General features: G+C 40.6%; 1 protein-coding gene across 2 annotated transcripts in view; it reads left to right on the forward strand.

Annotated features, from left to right (window-relative positions):
• The window catches only part of HMBOX1 (homeobox containing 1), a 52,747-nt gene extending 38,557 nt beyond the window's left edge, over positions 1 to 14,190 (forward strand). Inside the window, exons 5-9 of one of the 2 annotated variants that reach the window (XM_054383582.1) lie at positions 6,747 to 6,829; positions 8,962 to 9,057; positions 10,517 to 10,605; positions 10,802 to 10,870; positions 14,053 to 14,190. In XM_054383582.1, the coding sequence (XP_054239557.1) occupies positions 6,747 to 6,829; positions 8,962 to 9,057; positions 10,517 to 10,605; positions 10,802 to 10,870; positions 14,053 to 14,190 (475 nt within the window). The remainder of the gene's footprint in view (positions 1 to 6,746; positions 6,830 to 8,961; positions 9,058 to 10,516; positions 10,606 to 10,801; positions 10,871 to 14,052) is intronic. The other variant, XM_054383583.1, reaches the window with a different exon arrangement.
• The last annotated feature ends 3,159 nt before the right edge of the window (positions 14,191 to 17,349 follow it).

Here is a 17,349-nt window from a genome sequence, read left to right on the forward strand (position 1 = left end):
AGAGAAGATGGTGTCTTTTGTGTAACTCTCAGCAGAGTTTCTCTGTGGAGGGGTTATCTTTGAGCCTTAATTTTGCTGTCCGAAATAGAAATTACTTTACTATATATCGTGGGGTGAACTACTTAGTTGACACACATGCCGTTATTATAGACTCTAGCTAAAAATGGATGGTGTCATCTGCTGACCTCGTGGAAAATGGCATTAGTGATATTCTTGACCAGCATTTAGTGGGAAATAAACTAGTCATTACACTTTCTGATGAGATTATGCTTTGAATGTCACTCCTCTGACAATCTGTCTCATACCACAGAGAGATAAGATCTCAGGCACAGATGACAGGCTAACTTCAGAAATATTTCCATTGATTTGACAGCCTGAATTATAGTTCTCTTACAAGCCACAAGACTGAAACAATGACCTCTTGCTGCTGTGTGATACTACGTTGATAAATACACTAATGAGAGATAAAGGAGGTAACTATATTCGAGTGTTTTATGTAACTTGTCAGTGGAAAAGCAGAGGTACAGTTGGAAGGGAAACCAGATAGGGAGCTGAAATTACAGGCAGTCTTATCGAAGACAAAAGAGCAGCCTGCACTCTCGTGTATTTTGAGACACCACAAGTTTTGGCAGGGATCTCAGTCCCTGGTGGCAGCAAGATCTTCTGTTCATCAACAGGGGTCAGGTGGGAGCTAGGGAAAATGGGCAGTTGTTTTTTTTTCACACATCCCTGGGCTAGTCACTGAGCCCATCACTCAGGCTTCGCTTTCAATATCAGTTGACGAGGATGTGTGTGAGCTGCCATTGAAGAAACTGGTCCCAGCTGCATGTTTCAGCCATCTCCTGCCCGCCTCCCTTGGCTGCGCAACCACTGCTCTTGGCACGTGTGGAATGCTGGACCAGAGAAGCAGTCAGGCATAAACCCTCCTGAAAAAAGGAAATGAGAGAGAGGATAGGACCATTCCTTTCAGTCTGTGCTTAAATTGTGTTAAGCTGGACTGCAGCCTGAGTCTCGGGGAAGATGGCCCTGAAGAGGACTTAGAGACACAGAGTGCTGGGATATTTCACTTGCTGGTGCTTCCCACACTGATGGAAGTGGGAATCCAGAGACATAAAGACATTGCTGAGTGAGGGAATGGAATTGCAGCACCTCCGCTGTTCTTCAATAAATACCTGTGTGTTCTTACCTCCCATTAATTGCAAGGTAAATTATCCTTCTTTCAGTGAGATTGCCCTGATGTGCACATACCTGAATTACCTCACCATGAGTGTGTGTAATTCTGCTCTAACAGCTCACCCACAGTGAATTGTTACCCTGCAACACATTTCAGCCTTTCTACTTTACAGCTATGTCATGCTGTAAGCTGAGCCTTTCCCCAACCCAGGGTCTTTTGAGCAGTTCTGGGTTTTAATCTGTCTGACATCCAGCCCCATGAAGAAGCACTGAACCTGGCTTTCCTTCCACTGCTTCATAGCTTGGGTCGTTTTAAACACTTTCGCCAGCAGCTGCAAAGCTGATACGAAGCAGCAAAAGTTCACTACTCAGGAACACTACTGAGGCATTGCTTAATGCATCTGATATCTCAGCCTGGATAACAGAAACCATACAGCCAAGCAAAGAAAAGATTGGCAGCTATTGCAGGAATTCAGATAGGGGCACCTTGGTAAAGAGTCAGGGGGAATGCGTTTGCGTCCATTACAGAGCCTGGAGCTGAGATGGATTCCCTCTCTGTCATTGTCCTAAGCACATTATCCCTGAAAGAAAGAGGGTTTCTCTGAATCTGCAATTTTTCTAGGCTTCAGTGTTATTGAAATGAAACCGCTTCAAGGATATCTACATTCTTTACCATCATATGGGTTCTCATCTCATGTAAATTATTTGGCCACTTTTCATTTTAATCCTCCACTGTCATTTTCTACAAAAGAGATCATTTGGTTTCTTCACTGAAGGTATTCAGCTGACAGCTGCCCTTTGTCTAGAAAGCAGTGTGCCTTTACAGGACTTACTTCTGCCTGCCCTTTTCCTTTCTCTCTCTCTTTCTTTTTTTTTTCCAAGTTCATATTGCTTCATATTTTTTATGTGTAGTTTTCAGGAACTCTTCAGGTTATGAACAGGTTGTCATTTGTAGCTGTGACAAGAAATTCAGACATCCTGGGCACTTTCCTTGGCCCTTAGCAAGGATATACCTGGCTGATAAGTAACAATAGTGGAGGTAGATTAATTAATTAATTAATTAATTTCCTGCTTGCAAGAAGAATTGTAGTAGAAATTTCACTGTGTGTTCAGAGCTTCTACATGAGCAACCCAAACCAGTCAGTGATGATATCTTGAATTTCTTTCCTTGGCTTCCATATGTGGAAAACTCAAATATTCTCACCAACTGTCCAGAAATGTTGGGAGGCTTTAAATGTTGCTTTGTCTCATGGTCACCCACAAATCCCATTAAGACCCTCAAATAAGTGATGAGAATGAAATATGCATCATAGAATCACATCATGGTTTGGGTTGGAAGGGATCTTTAAAGGTCGTGTAGTCCAAACCCCCCCTGCAGTGAACGGGGACATATTCAACTAGGTAAGGTTGCTCAGAGCCTCATCCAGCTTGATCCAGGGATGGGGCATGTATCACCTCTCTGGGTAACATTGGCCAGTGGAATGAATGTGCAGGTAGGGCATGTATACAGAGAATTTGGAGGCCAAGGATGAAATCAACTCTTATGGTTGATATTGTATAGTTTTGGCTACCTGTAGCTATGAGACCTTTTCTTTAAGACCAAAAATTCCTGAGTGTGATCTCTTCTCTGATAAAACCAGCTTGCACTCTGTCAAAGGTTAAAAGCACAGTATGATGATGGAGGAGAATATGTGGAGGAAGGAGCAGGCACATCATGAATGGGATGAGGAATAACTCAGCATGTATAAGGAGAGGCAGGTTCTAAAATTACCATGTCACCTACTGAAATTGAGTTTAATTATTCCAGTATTACCCTTCCAGCTCCCCTTGGGGCTTCTCTTTGTGATATCCATGCAAATACCTTATTTTTCCAGCATAGCTGTCTGAAAACTTCTCAGATGTTTGGTGTTTTTCCATAAAACAGGGTTTCAGGATGAAATAAATTTCAGACTTTCGACTGAGAATCACTTTTCTCTTAAAAGCCTTTAGACATTTACATTAAAAGATAAGCAATTTCTGTTAGAATTTAAAGAAAATGTTCCAGAATTAAAAAAAAAATCTATTGATCCAATCAGATACACGTTTATAGCTTACTTAGTTGTAAAATCTGTTAAGATAAGAATTACTCTGACAGCAGTATGTTTTTTTCCTAAATCACAAAGAAATTCTTCCACACAAAGAAAACTTTGTCATGTGCCAGAAGAGGTGTCTCATTCATTGTCCAGTTCTGAAAGCTACCTCTAGCGCAGGGAGATTTCCTCTTATCCCAGAGAATTATAAACCTGAGTCTAAGTTTTGGTACTCTTAGAAATAAATGTGAGCTTTTTGTTGGAGCCAGCAAAAGTGTACAGCAGTGGGTGGCTTGCCAAAAGGACAGTGTTTAGTTATGTGTCAAGTGAAGGGTCACTGCTGGCTCTTGTGTTGTCATTTCTTTATTAATTGATATCTAAATTTCTTGCATCAAGATAAGACTGGATGGTTCAGGTATGTACCATTTCCTAATTTTCCATCTTCTGTCACTTCTTCCATAAAGTTAGGCATTGTCTAGCAGTTTTGTGACCACGGTTGATCTACATCCATAATATCGCATGAGATCAGGGTTTCATCTTCTGATTTCAGTATATCACCTTAGAGATGTATCAGGTTTTCTAATTTTGGGGGGTGGGTTTCTGTCATGATGTTTGTTCTTGACTTGTGATAAGTATCTGTGAAGAAAATACTGTTCTGCAAAGGGAGTCTGTAGAATAATTGTTCTGGCTACCAAGATTTGCTGTGCTAATTTTAGATTAGGACTCCAGGTCATACTGTATATTAATGTAAATAACTGTACAGCAGTTTTCAGCTGTGATGTCTTGATGTTCCCATATGTCATGGCACTTAAAACAGGAAGTATTTCTTGGCTCTGGGCAGATAGTGGAGTACCCTGTTTTGTAGGTGAAAGAGCTGAGGATCCTGACTGGGATCCTGAGCTTCTGCTTCCGTCACTAACTACTAGAAAAAGCATTTTCTGGTCTGTTTGCCACGCTCTCCATTTTCAGGGAAAAAAAAAAACAAAAACAAAACAAAAAACCCAACCATTTGTACAGAGCACGACCCCTCTGAACAGAAATTTGCAAGTTAAGATAGACACACATATTACTTCAAAGGTGATAATAACAGAAAGGGTGTGATGTATCTGGAAGGGGAAAGAATGTACTTTTTAAAATATCATGCTCAGAGGCTGAGTGTATTGCTGGGGAGGGGATAGAATAAGCTGCAGTCACTTGCAGCTTCTGGCAGTGCCAGAGTTGTTACATACTTGAAGCCTCCCAGAAAGTATGACCAGGTGTCCTTCTGATCTAATGACAAAATCTCAGCTGTTTTTTCAGAGTAAGATCACAGAATTGTTTAGGCTGGAAGAGACCTTTATGATCATAAAGCCCAGCATAGTGGGAATTGCACCCATGGTCCCTTTCTGGGTTTACTTCCTAAGAGCAACTCTGAAGTCCAGGAAAGAGGTGGATGTTTACATGTAAATGTGATTGCCTCCGAAGCTCAAATCAGTAGTACAGATATAGTCTGCCCTCCATTTAGTGAAGATGGAGCTACTTCTGTGGTTTCAGTTGCTCTCTAAGCTAGGAAATCAAGTGGAAATGCATTAACAATGCAACTAGCTATGCCAATGTGTGGTTTCTCTTAGTCAATGAGTAGCAACTTCTAAACAGGACTTTTTGCAGGTATAGCTGCAACTGTTAAGTAACACTGTAAACAATGGAATGAAGAATTAGTACCTAGAATTCAAACTGAGTTACAGTAAATTGAAATGCACTGGGAGCAAAATGGTGAGATCTGCGTCAGCACCATTAATTCAAAAGAAGATTGGACAGAAACAGTTGCTGTATGGAACAGAATCCAGGTTTCCATAGGAAGTAACTGTGCTGGGGCTGCTCCACTGGAGAAGGAATAGGGCCGTGGAAAATAATAATTGCTTAAATATGCCTATATCACTAACTACCAAATCATCTACAGTTAAAGGAAATATCTTACTTTCAAATGCAGAGCAGCTATCCAACAGCTGAACCTGCTGCTGATCAGAGTTAATCAAAGAATTCCTAGGATTGTATATTACAGACAATCCACAGGAAAAAAATGTAGTAGTCCCTGCTTATGGCGTGCTTATCAGAGTCCATTGAAGTAAACAGGACTTTTTGTTGGGTTTAATGCATATCTGATAAGCTCTGTGGAATGTAAATCAGTTCATTAAAATTTGTAAAGCACTTAAATGAAATAAGAGAAAAAAGTTTAACTCCTATGGGATGTTTACCGCATATAAAGTACAATAAAATCACACTTTTTCAGGAAAAAATATTGTTAAATATATGCGGTACTCAGTGTGTTGTTCTGAGGAAGGTTTAATTTTTTTAAACTGTGATTTACAAAACAACCAAACCATTAATCACAGTACCATAGAATAGTTTAGGATGGAAAAGGCCTTTAAAATCATTGAGTCAAATTGTTAACACTACCAAGTCTGCTGCTAAACCTTGTCCCTCAGCACCATGTCTATGCATCTTCTAGAAACCTCCAGGGATGATGATTCAACCACTGCCCTGGGCAGCCTGTTCCCAGGGTTTGACAACCCTTTCAGTAAAGAAATTGTTCTTCATAGCCAACCTAAACCCCTCTGCTGCCACAGCTTATGACTGTTTCCTCTTGTCCTGTAAGTTGCTACCTGGGAGAAGAGACCAACACCCACCTTGCTCCAGCTTCCTTTCAGGCACTTATAGAGGGCAAAAAGGTCTCCCCTGAGGCTTCTTTTCTCCAGGCTAAACAATCCCAGTTCCTTCATCATCTCTGTAAGATTTGTACACTACACCCTTCACCAGCTTCAGTGCCCTTCTCTGGATGCACTGCAGCACCTCAGTGTCCTTGTGGTAGTAATTAGACTCTAGAAATCTTACTGTAATCCTGTGTAATTTTGCCTAGACAATCTTCAAACCATATCTGACTAAAGTATGCAGGGTAGGTGTGTGTGTTCATGCGTACACATAATATACATATACATACATATACAATACACATGTACAATATACATATACAAGTAAGTTTGTATGTGTGTGTGTGTATGTATTAACCCAGGGATCTAGATAAATACTGGACAACTCCTTCATTAGTAGGATGCTGCCTAAGCTGGGAGTATGTCAGGGAGGAAAATAAGTAAATGATAATAAAAAAAGGCAGAGGCATGGCCTATGATGTTTCCTGACACGATGCTTCACTTAACAGCCTTAACTCTGACGTTCATGGCATTGCCTACTTTGTTGTATCTCCTAGTACAATATTCCAAATGCTGAGGTGACACTGCAAATGCAGATATAATATTCCTTTATCTGAGGCATTTGGGAAGTTTTATCCGCTCTGTGTGAATGCAAGTTCGTATTACCTTATGCACATACAGGTCTACATAAAATTACTCTGGTGGCTCTGTTACAGTGATGCATAAATGAGCACTTAACACCTTTTAGTGAAGCTTCTTTGGAGTCTTCATGCTCTGATATCTGAAAACTTTTTTCTTTCTTCCTCCTCCCTTGCAGTTACTTCAATGAGAATCAATATCCAGATGAGGCAAAGAGAGAAGAAATCGCCAACGCCTGTAATGCAGTTATACAAAAGCCAGGTGAGGAGCTGATCATGCTGTCCTTTCCAGAGGCAACTGCAATTAGATTCCAACACCTGCAAAATTCAGCACATCATCTTTTATGGCTGCTACTAACAAATGTAGTGGTCTCAAGTAGTAGTAGATTTCTTCTTGAGCATTCTACGACTCAGTGTTCAGAGCTGACATCAATGTGTGAATGTAACAGTCAATACAATTTTCAAACCTGAATGCTAATAAATTCCCCCCATTTGAAATACGAAGTTCAAGTTGTGCATCTTACAGCTTTGTAAGTGGCATTTCTAAGAAACTGAACATCTCTGAAAGGTTTTAATTATTTCCATTCAGATATTTCAAAGTACATGCACAAGCACCCAGTAGTGATCTGAGAATTTTATGGTGCTCCATGGAAGTGGGTTTTACTGGTTGCTTTATATGGATGGAACATCTTAAAGTCAGAGCAAGGCTTACTGCATATCATTCAGCAGATCCTCAGAGGATTAAGGAGCACAGGTTTCCTGTCTTTTAGGTTTTTTCACAACTTCTAGGCAGGAGTCTTATATTAGAATCTGTGTTAATGGATGTGGTGGACCTTATATTTGAGTCAATCAGTTGCATTTACCATGTTCCTGGAGCAGTCCTACATGGCAGAGGAGCATGAATATGCCATGTATTAGTGGACACACACATGCTTTTGCCTAGTTTTGCTAACCAAATATTTATATTGTTTGCAGAACTTGTGTTTTGGATATATTTAGTTTTTACGTAAGCAGAACAAAAATTACTGCAAAAGAAATCTAAGGCATGACTCCTGAACACTGGGATGGCACAAAATCATAGAGCAGTTTTGGCTGAAAGTGACCTCTGGAGGTTGTCTGGTTGGGCAGGAGCATGTTAGATCAGATTGCTCATGACTTTACCTCATTCAGTTTTTAATATCTCCAAAACCAGGGGTTTTCCCTGGGCCCCTCTTCCACAACATGGAGCACTCTCACAGCAAAATACGTTTTCTTAATACCTAGTCAAAATTTCCCTTATTACAACTTCTCTGTGTTGCCTCTTGGCTTTTCGTTGTGGAAACAGAATGATCTAACAGGTAGAGCACTGAGGAGATTAGGATTTTATTCCTGGCTGTGCAGCCGGTTGCTTTGGCAGCTTGGAACAAACTCCTTAAACAGTTAGATGGTAAAATCCTACGAGTGACACTGATGCAAAGCATTGTGGCTGTCTATTTCCACATTCTTCTTTCCACTTATCTCTCCTCTCCTTACTTAAGTTTGCAGATTGCTGCAATTACATGAGTGTTTTGTATGCTGAATAAATAAACTTGGAGAAACAGTCTGAAGCAGGGCAGTTTCATCCCCATGTAGCCTGCAGAAAATGGAGCTACACTGAACAAGGTCAATGCTAGCTGAAGAGTTTTCCATGACATCCCTGTAATGCTGAATCCCTCCAGTCTTCCCTCTTATATGCTGGTGATCAGGAGAAGGGGTTGTCTTTTTTAGCTGGCTGGTGGTTGCTGGGATTTTATTTGCTGGATTAAGTGTAAAACTCCAGTGATCTCGTTTCCAATATCCCCTCCTTCTCCCAAAAGAGCACAAGTGTCCTGGCACAACTGGGAGGGTGTGATTAGTGCTGCAGGAGCATGATAGCAGCTGGTGGTGGAGAGGAAGGAAAGCAGATTGTAGAGGCTGTCACAAAATCCCTTCATTCATTTTGCTGCTGAAGAAAACACGTCATTGAACTATATCCATGTGACACATAGCAAGAGATGTAACCCAAGGGTATGCAACTTGTGGCAGGGCTGTGAATTGACTTTTGAGTTTTTTCAATCTTAGTTTTGTGCTTGAACCAGAAACACAGCCTTCTATGCTCCCACGGCCCTGGATTTGGTTGATTGAAGCTGCAAAGAAATTCCAGATTAAAAAAAAAAATAGAAGAAGAAAAGCTACTTTGTTTTTAGAGGGGTACTTGGCGTTTATTACCATGGCATCTGGGCACAGTGCTTTGATTCACATGAAATTCACTTTATTTTCCTTTTTCAGTTCTCTGTGTTTCAGGGGTTTATCACATACGTAAGGGTCTTTTACCTACCTCTGGAACCCAGTGAGTAACTGCTATTTGGGTCTTTTTTCTCTCTGCTACTTTCATAGGAAAAAAGTTATCGGATTTGGAGCGAGTTACCTCCCTGAAAGTGTACAATTGGTTTGCCAACAGAAGAAAGGAAATCAAGAGAAGAGCCAATATCGGTAATGTATCAGAGAGCCTGCTTTCAAGGTTTAGTACCCACACTTGATCAGGAGAGATGGAAATTATGTAAGATTGTATTAATGAAAATACTCCAGCTTCTGACATTCTGAATAGAAATGTGGAGCAATTTTTTTAAATCAGTCTCTTGCTGTTCCAGCTTTTTTCTGAAATATGGGTAGGAGTTTAAGTTATGGAATTCCATCGTCAGTGCAGGAAAAATGATGCAGTTACAAAGTTTTACTGGAAGATGAAAAACCAAAGCAAGAATTCTGTTGGCAGAAGGAGAATCATTTTTTCCCTATGCTGAGACTCCTTTGGGTATCCAAAATAAAATCTGAAATAAAACCTCAAAATACCTGCATTGGAAGTAAGGGAAGTTGAGACATTTGCACGCTGACAACTTTAGCATGCTGTTTAAATGAAAAGCGGTTGTTGTGAAGAGCTTTTATCTGGTTGTACGTTTCCCTGTGTCCATGCTCCACTGAAATGTGCTTGCTTTCTCAGCTAAAACCTGGGAGTGTCTTTCTTACTGCCATCTCTGAGACCCCACAGGGATCTAAGAGTCCAGATGAGTAGTTTTACATCTCAGGTACAGCTGCTAGGACCAGAGAGGTTCTGCGAGCCAGCTGCTTATTGTGGTTAGACCTGTTGTAACCTTACAGCTTTCCAAGGGGTTGCACAGTGACAAGTGGCTGGAACAAAGCAGTAATTTTTCTTGATGTACAGGATAAAACAAAAGTCACTTCAGAGTTAGCCCAGCAGGTTCTTTATGTGAGTGGCTGTTCATAAGAGAATTAGGAGTGGCTCTGCACTTGTAAGAGGTAGACCTTGTAATATGAATAAGCATGAGATGTTCTAATGAGGATAAACTCACATTAGTGACCAGGATTCAGCAAACTTCTGTGATGCATGCAAAATTTCATGCAGTTTTAGGTACTGTGCAGAATGGCATGTGCAATACATAAACAAAGAGAGAGCCATACCTGCTGGTTAACCAGTATGTTTGTAAATGTCAAAGGCCCTTTTGTAGACTGCTTCTTTCTGCTTTTCACACCTTTTAATATAATCTTCCTGAAATTTAACCTTTTTTTTTTAAAAAAAAAAAAAAGAAAAGAAACCTGTCTGTTGACAGGGCAAACAAAGCAAAGTCAGCCCAAGGTGGGTGGAGTTATAGCTGTATCTCTACTGGATGGGGAGAAGGATTGGAAGATTAAAAATACTTAAGTATCAGTACAAGTTTGGGAAAGCAGCTCTGTGGAAAAATACCTGGGAGAGGTAGACAATAGGATGACCCATGAGGTAGTAATGAAGGCCAATGGTATCCTGGGAAGAGGAAGAGGCTAAGAAGTAACTGCTCTTCAAGTTATCCTGATTTCTTGAAAAAAAAAAAAAGTTACTTTTAATTACTCTAATGCATCAGATAAATTAGGGATCCATTTGCTTTTTTCGAAGAAGCAGCAATCCTGGAGAGCCATGGAATAGATGTACAGAGTCCAGGAGGTCACTCCAACAGTGACGACGTTGATGGCAATGACTACTCGGAGCAGGTAAGCAGTGTGGCTGAGTTGTGTGGCCCAAAAAGGGAGAGTCATGCAACATGTGAAGAGGTCTTCAAACTCTTCCAAATCAGATGTCTCTTTGCTTTTATGTCATTGTAATGGGCAAAGTGAAAGAGCACATCTCCCCGTTTGAATGTGTTGAACAACCAGTATTCACCCACATGAATTTGTTGTCATACAACAGGACACTTGGCAAGTACGCAATGGGGAGGAGGAGGGAAGATGTTCAGAGGGAGGCAGAGAAGCAGAGAAGGTAGAAGAAGACAGGAGGATCAGCTCCAAACAAGCAAGTTACACCATTCACGCCACACGCAACGTATGATAAATGTTAGGAGAGTGTTAACTCACCCAGTGCACCATGCATAACTTGAGCTCTCCTTACCCCTGGCACCGTTCCACCCTCCAGAACGGATGTCTGGGTCTTTAACAGTTCCTCCTATATATCAGGCACCAGCATGCTTCATTGCAAGACCAGGCATGTGCGTTCCTCTTGCACCTGTGATTTCTCTCTGTAAGAAATGTCTCCATTATAGCCTGTGCTATAATGTGAGTTGCTTATCTGGCAGTCAGACAAGTACAGCAGTAAGTACCTGCCCTGTACTCTCAATACGCCCTTTTGTCAACCTCCCCAGCAGGATACTGAGCATCTTCCTGCAAAAGGTGCTGACCTCCCACTCTTTGTCCAGTACCTTCCAGGAGCATCTCAGGATCCATCCCTGAGACACTGACAGACAAAGGGTGAAGGGTGGGGGGAAAAGATTTGATAAAGTGGAGTTTATTTGGCCCCATACCTGTTCCATAGTGTTCTGCAACAATGTACCACTATTTGGATTGTTGTCATATTACTTGTCTTTTTTTTTTTCTTTTTTGCATTTTAACTCTTGCCTATTCTCTATTTTTCTTGGTTGTTTTTAAACCCTTGACAGCAACTTCTTTTTTAAATTCTCTAGCAAAAGAATACCCCTTCCCGCACTCTGAGCCCTCACCTACCCTAAAGTTGGTGACCCTTCCTTCACACACCTTCCTGACAGGTATTGCATCCCCTTCCCAATTTTCCTTCAGGTGTCAGGGTTGACCATACGCCCCCAGTGCTGTGTGTGCTTGGCACCAGTTCACTGACTTGGTCCTGGTTTTGATATGAGCTGTGTTCTGTGCTGCACCCAACAGCTGGGGTGGGCAGATCGCTTTTAATCGTCTCGATTGGGAACAGTAGGTAGGTCTCTCTCTATAAAGGCTGATGGTGGAATGTAACAGCAACTGAGAGTCCTGGAATGAGGCCCTAGCATACTTGGCTGTGGCCCAATACAACAAATACCTGGCAGAGGCATTCCCAGCCACTCTGCTTCTGATGGGTATTATAGCCCTTTTTATAGGTCATCACCAGCAGATTTGGTGGAACCAACCTCTCTAGGTCTCTGTGACGAGAGGCTGCTGTGTGACTGTTATAAAATATCTTGAAACCGCTGCCAAGCACAGGTGAGTCCTTGTCAGATACAGGACCCAAATACTGAGATGAAGTGTTACTGAGACTCCCAAACGATGTTCTTCTGTGTGTTATCCAGAGTACTTTGAAAAGAGAAATAAATTGGTTACTAAAATGGAAAGATCTTTGTTTAGAGTCCTTATAAGTTACATTTCTCAGTAATGTATCTGGGCTCTTCTGTGAAGTGTAATTAGGCATTAGCAGCCAAGCGGATTAAATGGCAAGCTCTCCTGATGACCGTTTAACATCCCTTAGCTGTTAAACCCACAAATTCTGTTGGCTACAGCAACACTTATACCCTAGTAAACTTCAAAACACAAAGTTCATCTAAATAGTAATGATGTGTTTAAAACTCCAGAAGTCAGGACTCTCTGTTTCTTGGTAGAGGTGACAGAGGCCTTCAATGTGTGCACATCACAGTATTTGCCTGACAGTTGTTGTAAATTAATGTATTCCTTTAAATAACCTCAGGATTTGACCAAATCCTGGCTTTTTCTGTCCTCAGCAACCTGTCAATTTAAAAGTGCATAATACACATTTTACATTTTTAATTTCACAAGTTCATCACATAAAGGCTGTTGGAAGAATGATAAATGTTTGTCATTTCCTTTCTGTAAATAGTAATAATTAAAAGTAATTGGGACATAGTGGTGTGGTAATTATTAGTACCCTATTTTAAAGAGAGGAAAACACCACATTTTTTGCTCAGAGCTCCAGAAGAATTTATTTGACAGCTGGAATTACAATTTGGATATTACTGGCTCTCCTTATTGAAAACCAGGCCCTATTTCTGACTAAGAAACATGCACTATTCATTATAAAATTTAGGCTAGAATTGCCAGACCTGTAGGTCTTCTAGGTATGGTCATTCTACACCTGTAGAAGGCAGCCCCTTACATGATTGCACTGGTTTGCTCAACAATCCAGGAGGGTTTCGGCATGCTTTCCTTATACATGTGTGAATTCAGTGTCTTCACGGGATGCTGCCAGCCTCAGACCTAAGGGTTAGCCTAGGTTTGTATCCTGTTTCTGAATGAGGTCAATAGTAGTATTTAAGGAAAAAGTATTTTTGAAGAATAAGACAATTATAGAATGTTTTTTTTTTTTATAGTAGCTTCCAGCTTCTGGAAGTCAGTAATTTTGAGTGACTTCCTGAGCCAGGCAGTGTATCCGCCTTCATTTTTCATTCTTCCTAGTAAAGTAGTTTTCCCCGGCTTGTCTAACCACTCCATTTAAATCCATTTTTACTTTTGCTTGATCTAAAAATGAGTGATTCCAACAACTGAACTAAGATGGCTAAAGCACTGCTTCCCATTGCTGCTGTGGGATGTATTTATCTCATCATTCCAGAAAGTGCCCTTGCTTATTAGATCATGAGAAGCCATGCACATTTGTTCTCTATCTACTAATTTGTAATAAACATTTACCACATTAGCCATCGGCCATTTCTTTTCGAAGCTGAAGAAGCTGACTCTATTTAGCCTCCTCTCCTTGTAAGGAAGCCACCCCGTGCCTCTCTTCCCTTGGACTGCCATTCTCTCTACCTTTACTGGTTCTATTGTGTTTTCTTTAAATGGGAAGACCAGAGCTGTATATTCAAGATGCAAGTGTAGCATGAATTTGTGCAGTGCATAATGATTCCTATCTGAGTTTGGTTTCCTGACATACCTTGTGTATCACTTTTATCTTTGTAATTTAATGTTTTCCTCAGAGTATCCCTCCCCCTTCAAATTTCAAAAATTGGGTATGCCATTCTTTGCCTTGCTTACCTTTGTCTGCACAGTGAGGGAAATTACTCCTGCATCAATTTTGTAAATTCCTGTCACATTCTACCCGTGTAACAAACCTGCAATTTGTTGCCCTTAGTCCATTATTTTACACACAAACTTTATCCGCTGGCTTTCTACTTGTGGAGTAACGATGCTTCTCTCTTCTCCTTTCCACATGCACAGGATGACAGCACTAGCCATAGTGACCATCAAGACCCCATTTCATTAGCTGTGGAAATGGCAGCGGTAAACCACACCATCTTGGCACTGGCCCGGCAAGGAGCCAACGAGATCAAGACAGAGGCTCTAGACGACGACTGATACAAAGAAAGGGGAGGGTCAAAGCAAGAAGTAACTTAGTTTTAGACGTAGCACCTTAGCAGACTTTCCTCAGTCCTTAATATGTGTTCTTACAGTATAACTTTGCAGTTTCTTGTACGTCAGTTAGCTGTTAGGGTCTTGTTCTGTGAAGATGGCATGGTGCCCTCAGCCTTTGCGTATACTCTCTCAGTATTAATTCCCAATAAATAATCAATGAACCAATCAACCTCCCTCTCCCAGCCCCAGTGGCTAGAAAAATCTTGCTGCTCTGTCTTAGCATTCAAAGTGCTTCCAGGTATTTTAGACAGCCCTCAATTACAAGTCTTATGCTACACTTAAAATCTTGGATACCCTTAGAGATTGTGTTTAAAAAAAAAAAAAAAAAAGTAGTCTGTATGCTTTTCCTTCTCCGAGACTGAAAGGATGCAAGCTGAGGTAGTGGCACAGGGTCGATGGACACCAGATTGGAAGTTTCAACAGAGAGTAAAAAGAACACTAGAAACCCCACTTCAGCATGGGAATAAATGATTTCCAGCTGCAATAAGCCGTGCCTCACTGGTCATACAGTGACTTGATCTACTTTTGGGTGCTGTGCTGAGAATGTCCATTGGAAACACATTCACATATTTTCGGTTGATGTTCACATATTCAACACAGACATCCTCTGCTCTCACAAGCTGCGTGGCTTAGTGGATAAGTACTGCCTTCTGCCTCTGGGACCATAATTGAAGCCTAGCCTGGGATCCTATGAAAAAATGAGCTGAATGTCTAATGGACACCAGTCCACTTCTCAAAACCACTATTCATTTTTTGGCATGGCTAGCAGTGCCTGCACAGAAGAGGTCTAGACTCTCTTGATCTATCATTAACAATTCCACCTTTTATTCTTCCTCTCACCTTTTCTCTCCCCACCCTACTCCCCTCTCCACTTTGCCCCTTTCAAAAGCAATGTTTTCCAGGAAAGCTATTAAGGTCATAAAATGGGTAAGAGTGGATTTTTCCACATCTGTGTAACTAATGCCTATGTCCTGACTAGCCTGAAAGGTTATCGGAGAACTTTTGCATCTGACCTTTGCTAGATAACCATCGTAGCAGAAATATTCTACTAAACACAAACTTTTTGTTTGTTTGTTTAAAGGCAGGAGGATCTCTTACCTGAGAAATGGGGTGTGAATATTTTGTGTTCTCTTTACTCTGTCCTTGTTAAGATGTGAGAAAGCTATACTGCTACGAGCAATTTAATTAATAATTGGAAGCCATACTAATAATGGATGTGGTAATATTTGTAAAGCAAACCTACTTTAAGTAGCAGAAACTAATGGAATTGTTTTCCTTGATCATATGTAGCACTTTTGTTACTTTTATTCTTAAAGATATTTATATTTGATAAGTCTTTTTTTTATCATTTGAGAATTCAAAATACCAAACAGCAAACTTGCATTACAGAGTCACCCTGCGATCACCTTGTCATCTAGTATCTAAATGATGAACTGTGTGTGCATCTCAGAAAATTACATCTGCTGGCATTGTGTGGAAATGATCTCCTGGCATCCTGATAAAATGATATGTTGCTGCCGGTAAGAGGAAGCATTTCAATGGAAACAGCACTGGAAGTGTTAGAGACGGGCAGGACTGTGTTACATTAAAAAAAAACTAAAATTAAAAACCTATGTAAATGTTGGTACCTAGATCTGCAAAAATTTGCATAGTGTTTTCTCAACATTCCATTTTGTATCTTCCCATAAAATCGTTGTGGGAACAGCTTAAAAAAGAGGAAAACAACTTAGTCTGAAGGATGAGTTTCCCTTTCTCCCCTCCACTTTGAAGGTGGAGGGAAGTTGCTTTCACTTGTCCTCATCTCTTCCTCATGCTTAACTATCAGATACCATTGTGAACTCCTAAAATGTGGCTTCTCAGCAGGTTTCTAGCCAGCCTAAACCCCTTCAAGGCGTGGGCTAACTACATCATCTGTACATCTGTTAATCTTGTGAAAATTGCTTAGGTAAGTGTGGAGGAGATTTTGTGCTTTCAGAGGGCATGGAGCTGGCACCTCTTTGTCTCTCTAACTTTGAAGATATATAGGTAGGGCTTGGCCTCGTCTTTCATTTATGGATTTCATTGGAAAATTTATGTGCTTTCCTTAGATATAGATCACTGAAGCAGAATGAAGCCATCTTTTTTTCTGTTTTATTGCATTTCTTGAGTAGGCAAATTCCTAAGTAGCATCAGGGCAGTCTCAGGAAAGAAAGGAACTGGATCAGCAACCATTGCAGCACTGCAGTTTTTTTCTTAATGTGCATATGAATGTTTTGGTACTAAGGAGTGAAAGGATGGGGAGAGCTTTTATTTCTATTTTTGCACAGCAGAATGATGGAGCAAACTATAGCCTTAGTGGAATTTTACCTACTTATTCATTCCACAGTCACACACCAAGCTGACAAGCAACATCCACGATTTATAGTAAGGAGATTTTAATAATCGATGACCTCTTTACGTTGGGCTTGCCACCACCATTTGTTCTGGCTGTTTCATTTTAAAAAGGACAGACTCAAACTGTTGGACAGCTGCAATTTTATAAGAAATATTGCTTACTATACTATCTTAAAAAAAAAAAAGTCATTGTTTCAAGCATCATCTTTTTAAAGCAATAGGGAAAAATAACAATAGCAGCAGAACTTCTGTATCCTCATTATAGGGTCATGTGATGCAGGATTAATGGAAAACCACAACAATTGTATGTGTATACCATGTAACATGGAATAATCTGGTCCTAATTCTGCTTGTCACTGTGAGGTAGCTGCTCTGTCTCATTGTGCATTAGTATCCTGTTTGGAAAGTTAAACCCCTTGTAAACAACTAGAGATTTGCAGATCCTTCTTGTATGCAGCTTCCTGCTAAAATACCATCTTCTCACCAGAGAAAATAAATCACTGACCTGACCAATCAGACACTTAGTTACAGGGTGTCAGTTTTGGGGTTGCCCCTGTCTAGTTTGGATTTTCTTTGACCATTGAGAGGTACAAGGAAAGAAAAAGACTTCAGATGTTACCAGGATTCTATTCCCTTTATTCTGAAAGTTCATCAAGAACTGTTTGCAGCTGGCTGAAAACTTTTTAGGTGTATATGAATTATCTAAAATGGAACAGATGCTTGATATGA

Source organism: Indicator indicator, chromosome 9 (assembly GCF_027791375.1).
Source record: "Indicator indicator isolate 239-I01 chromosome 9, UM_Iind_1.1, whole genome shotgun sequence".
Taxonomy (NCBI): domain Eukaryota; kingdom Metazoa; phylum Chordata; class Aves; order Piciformes; family Indicatoridae; genus Indicator; species Indicator indicator.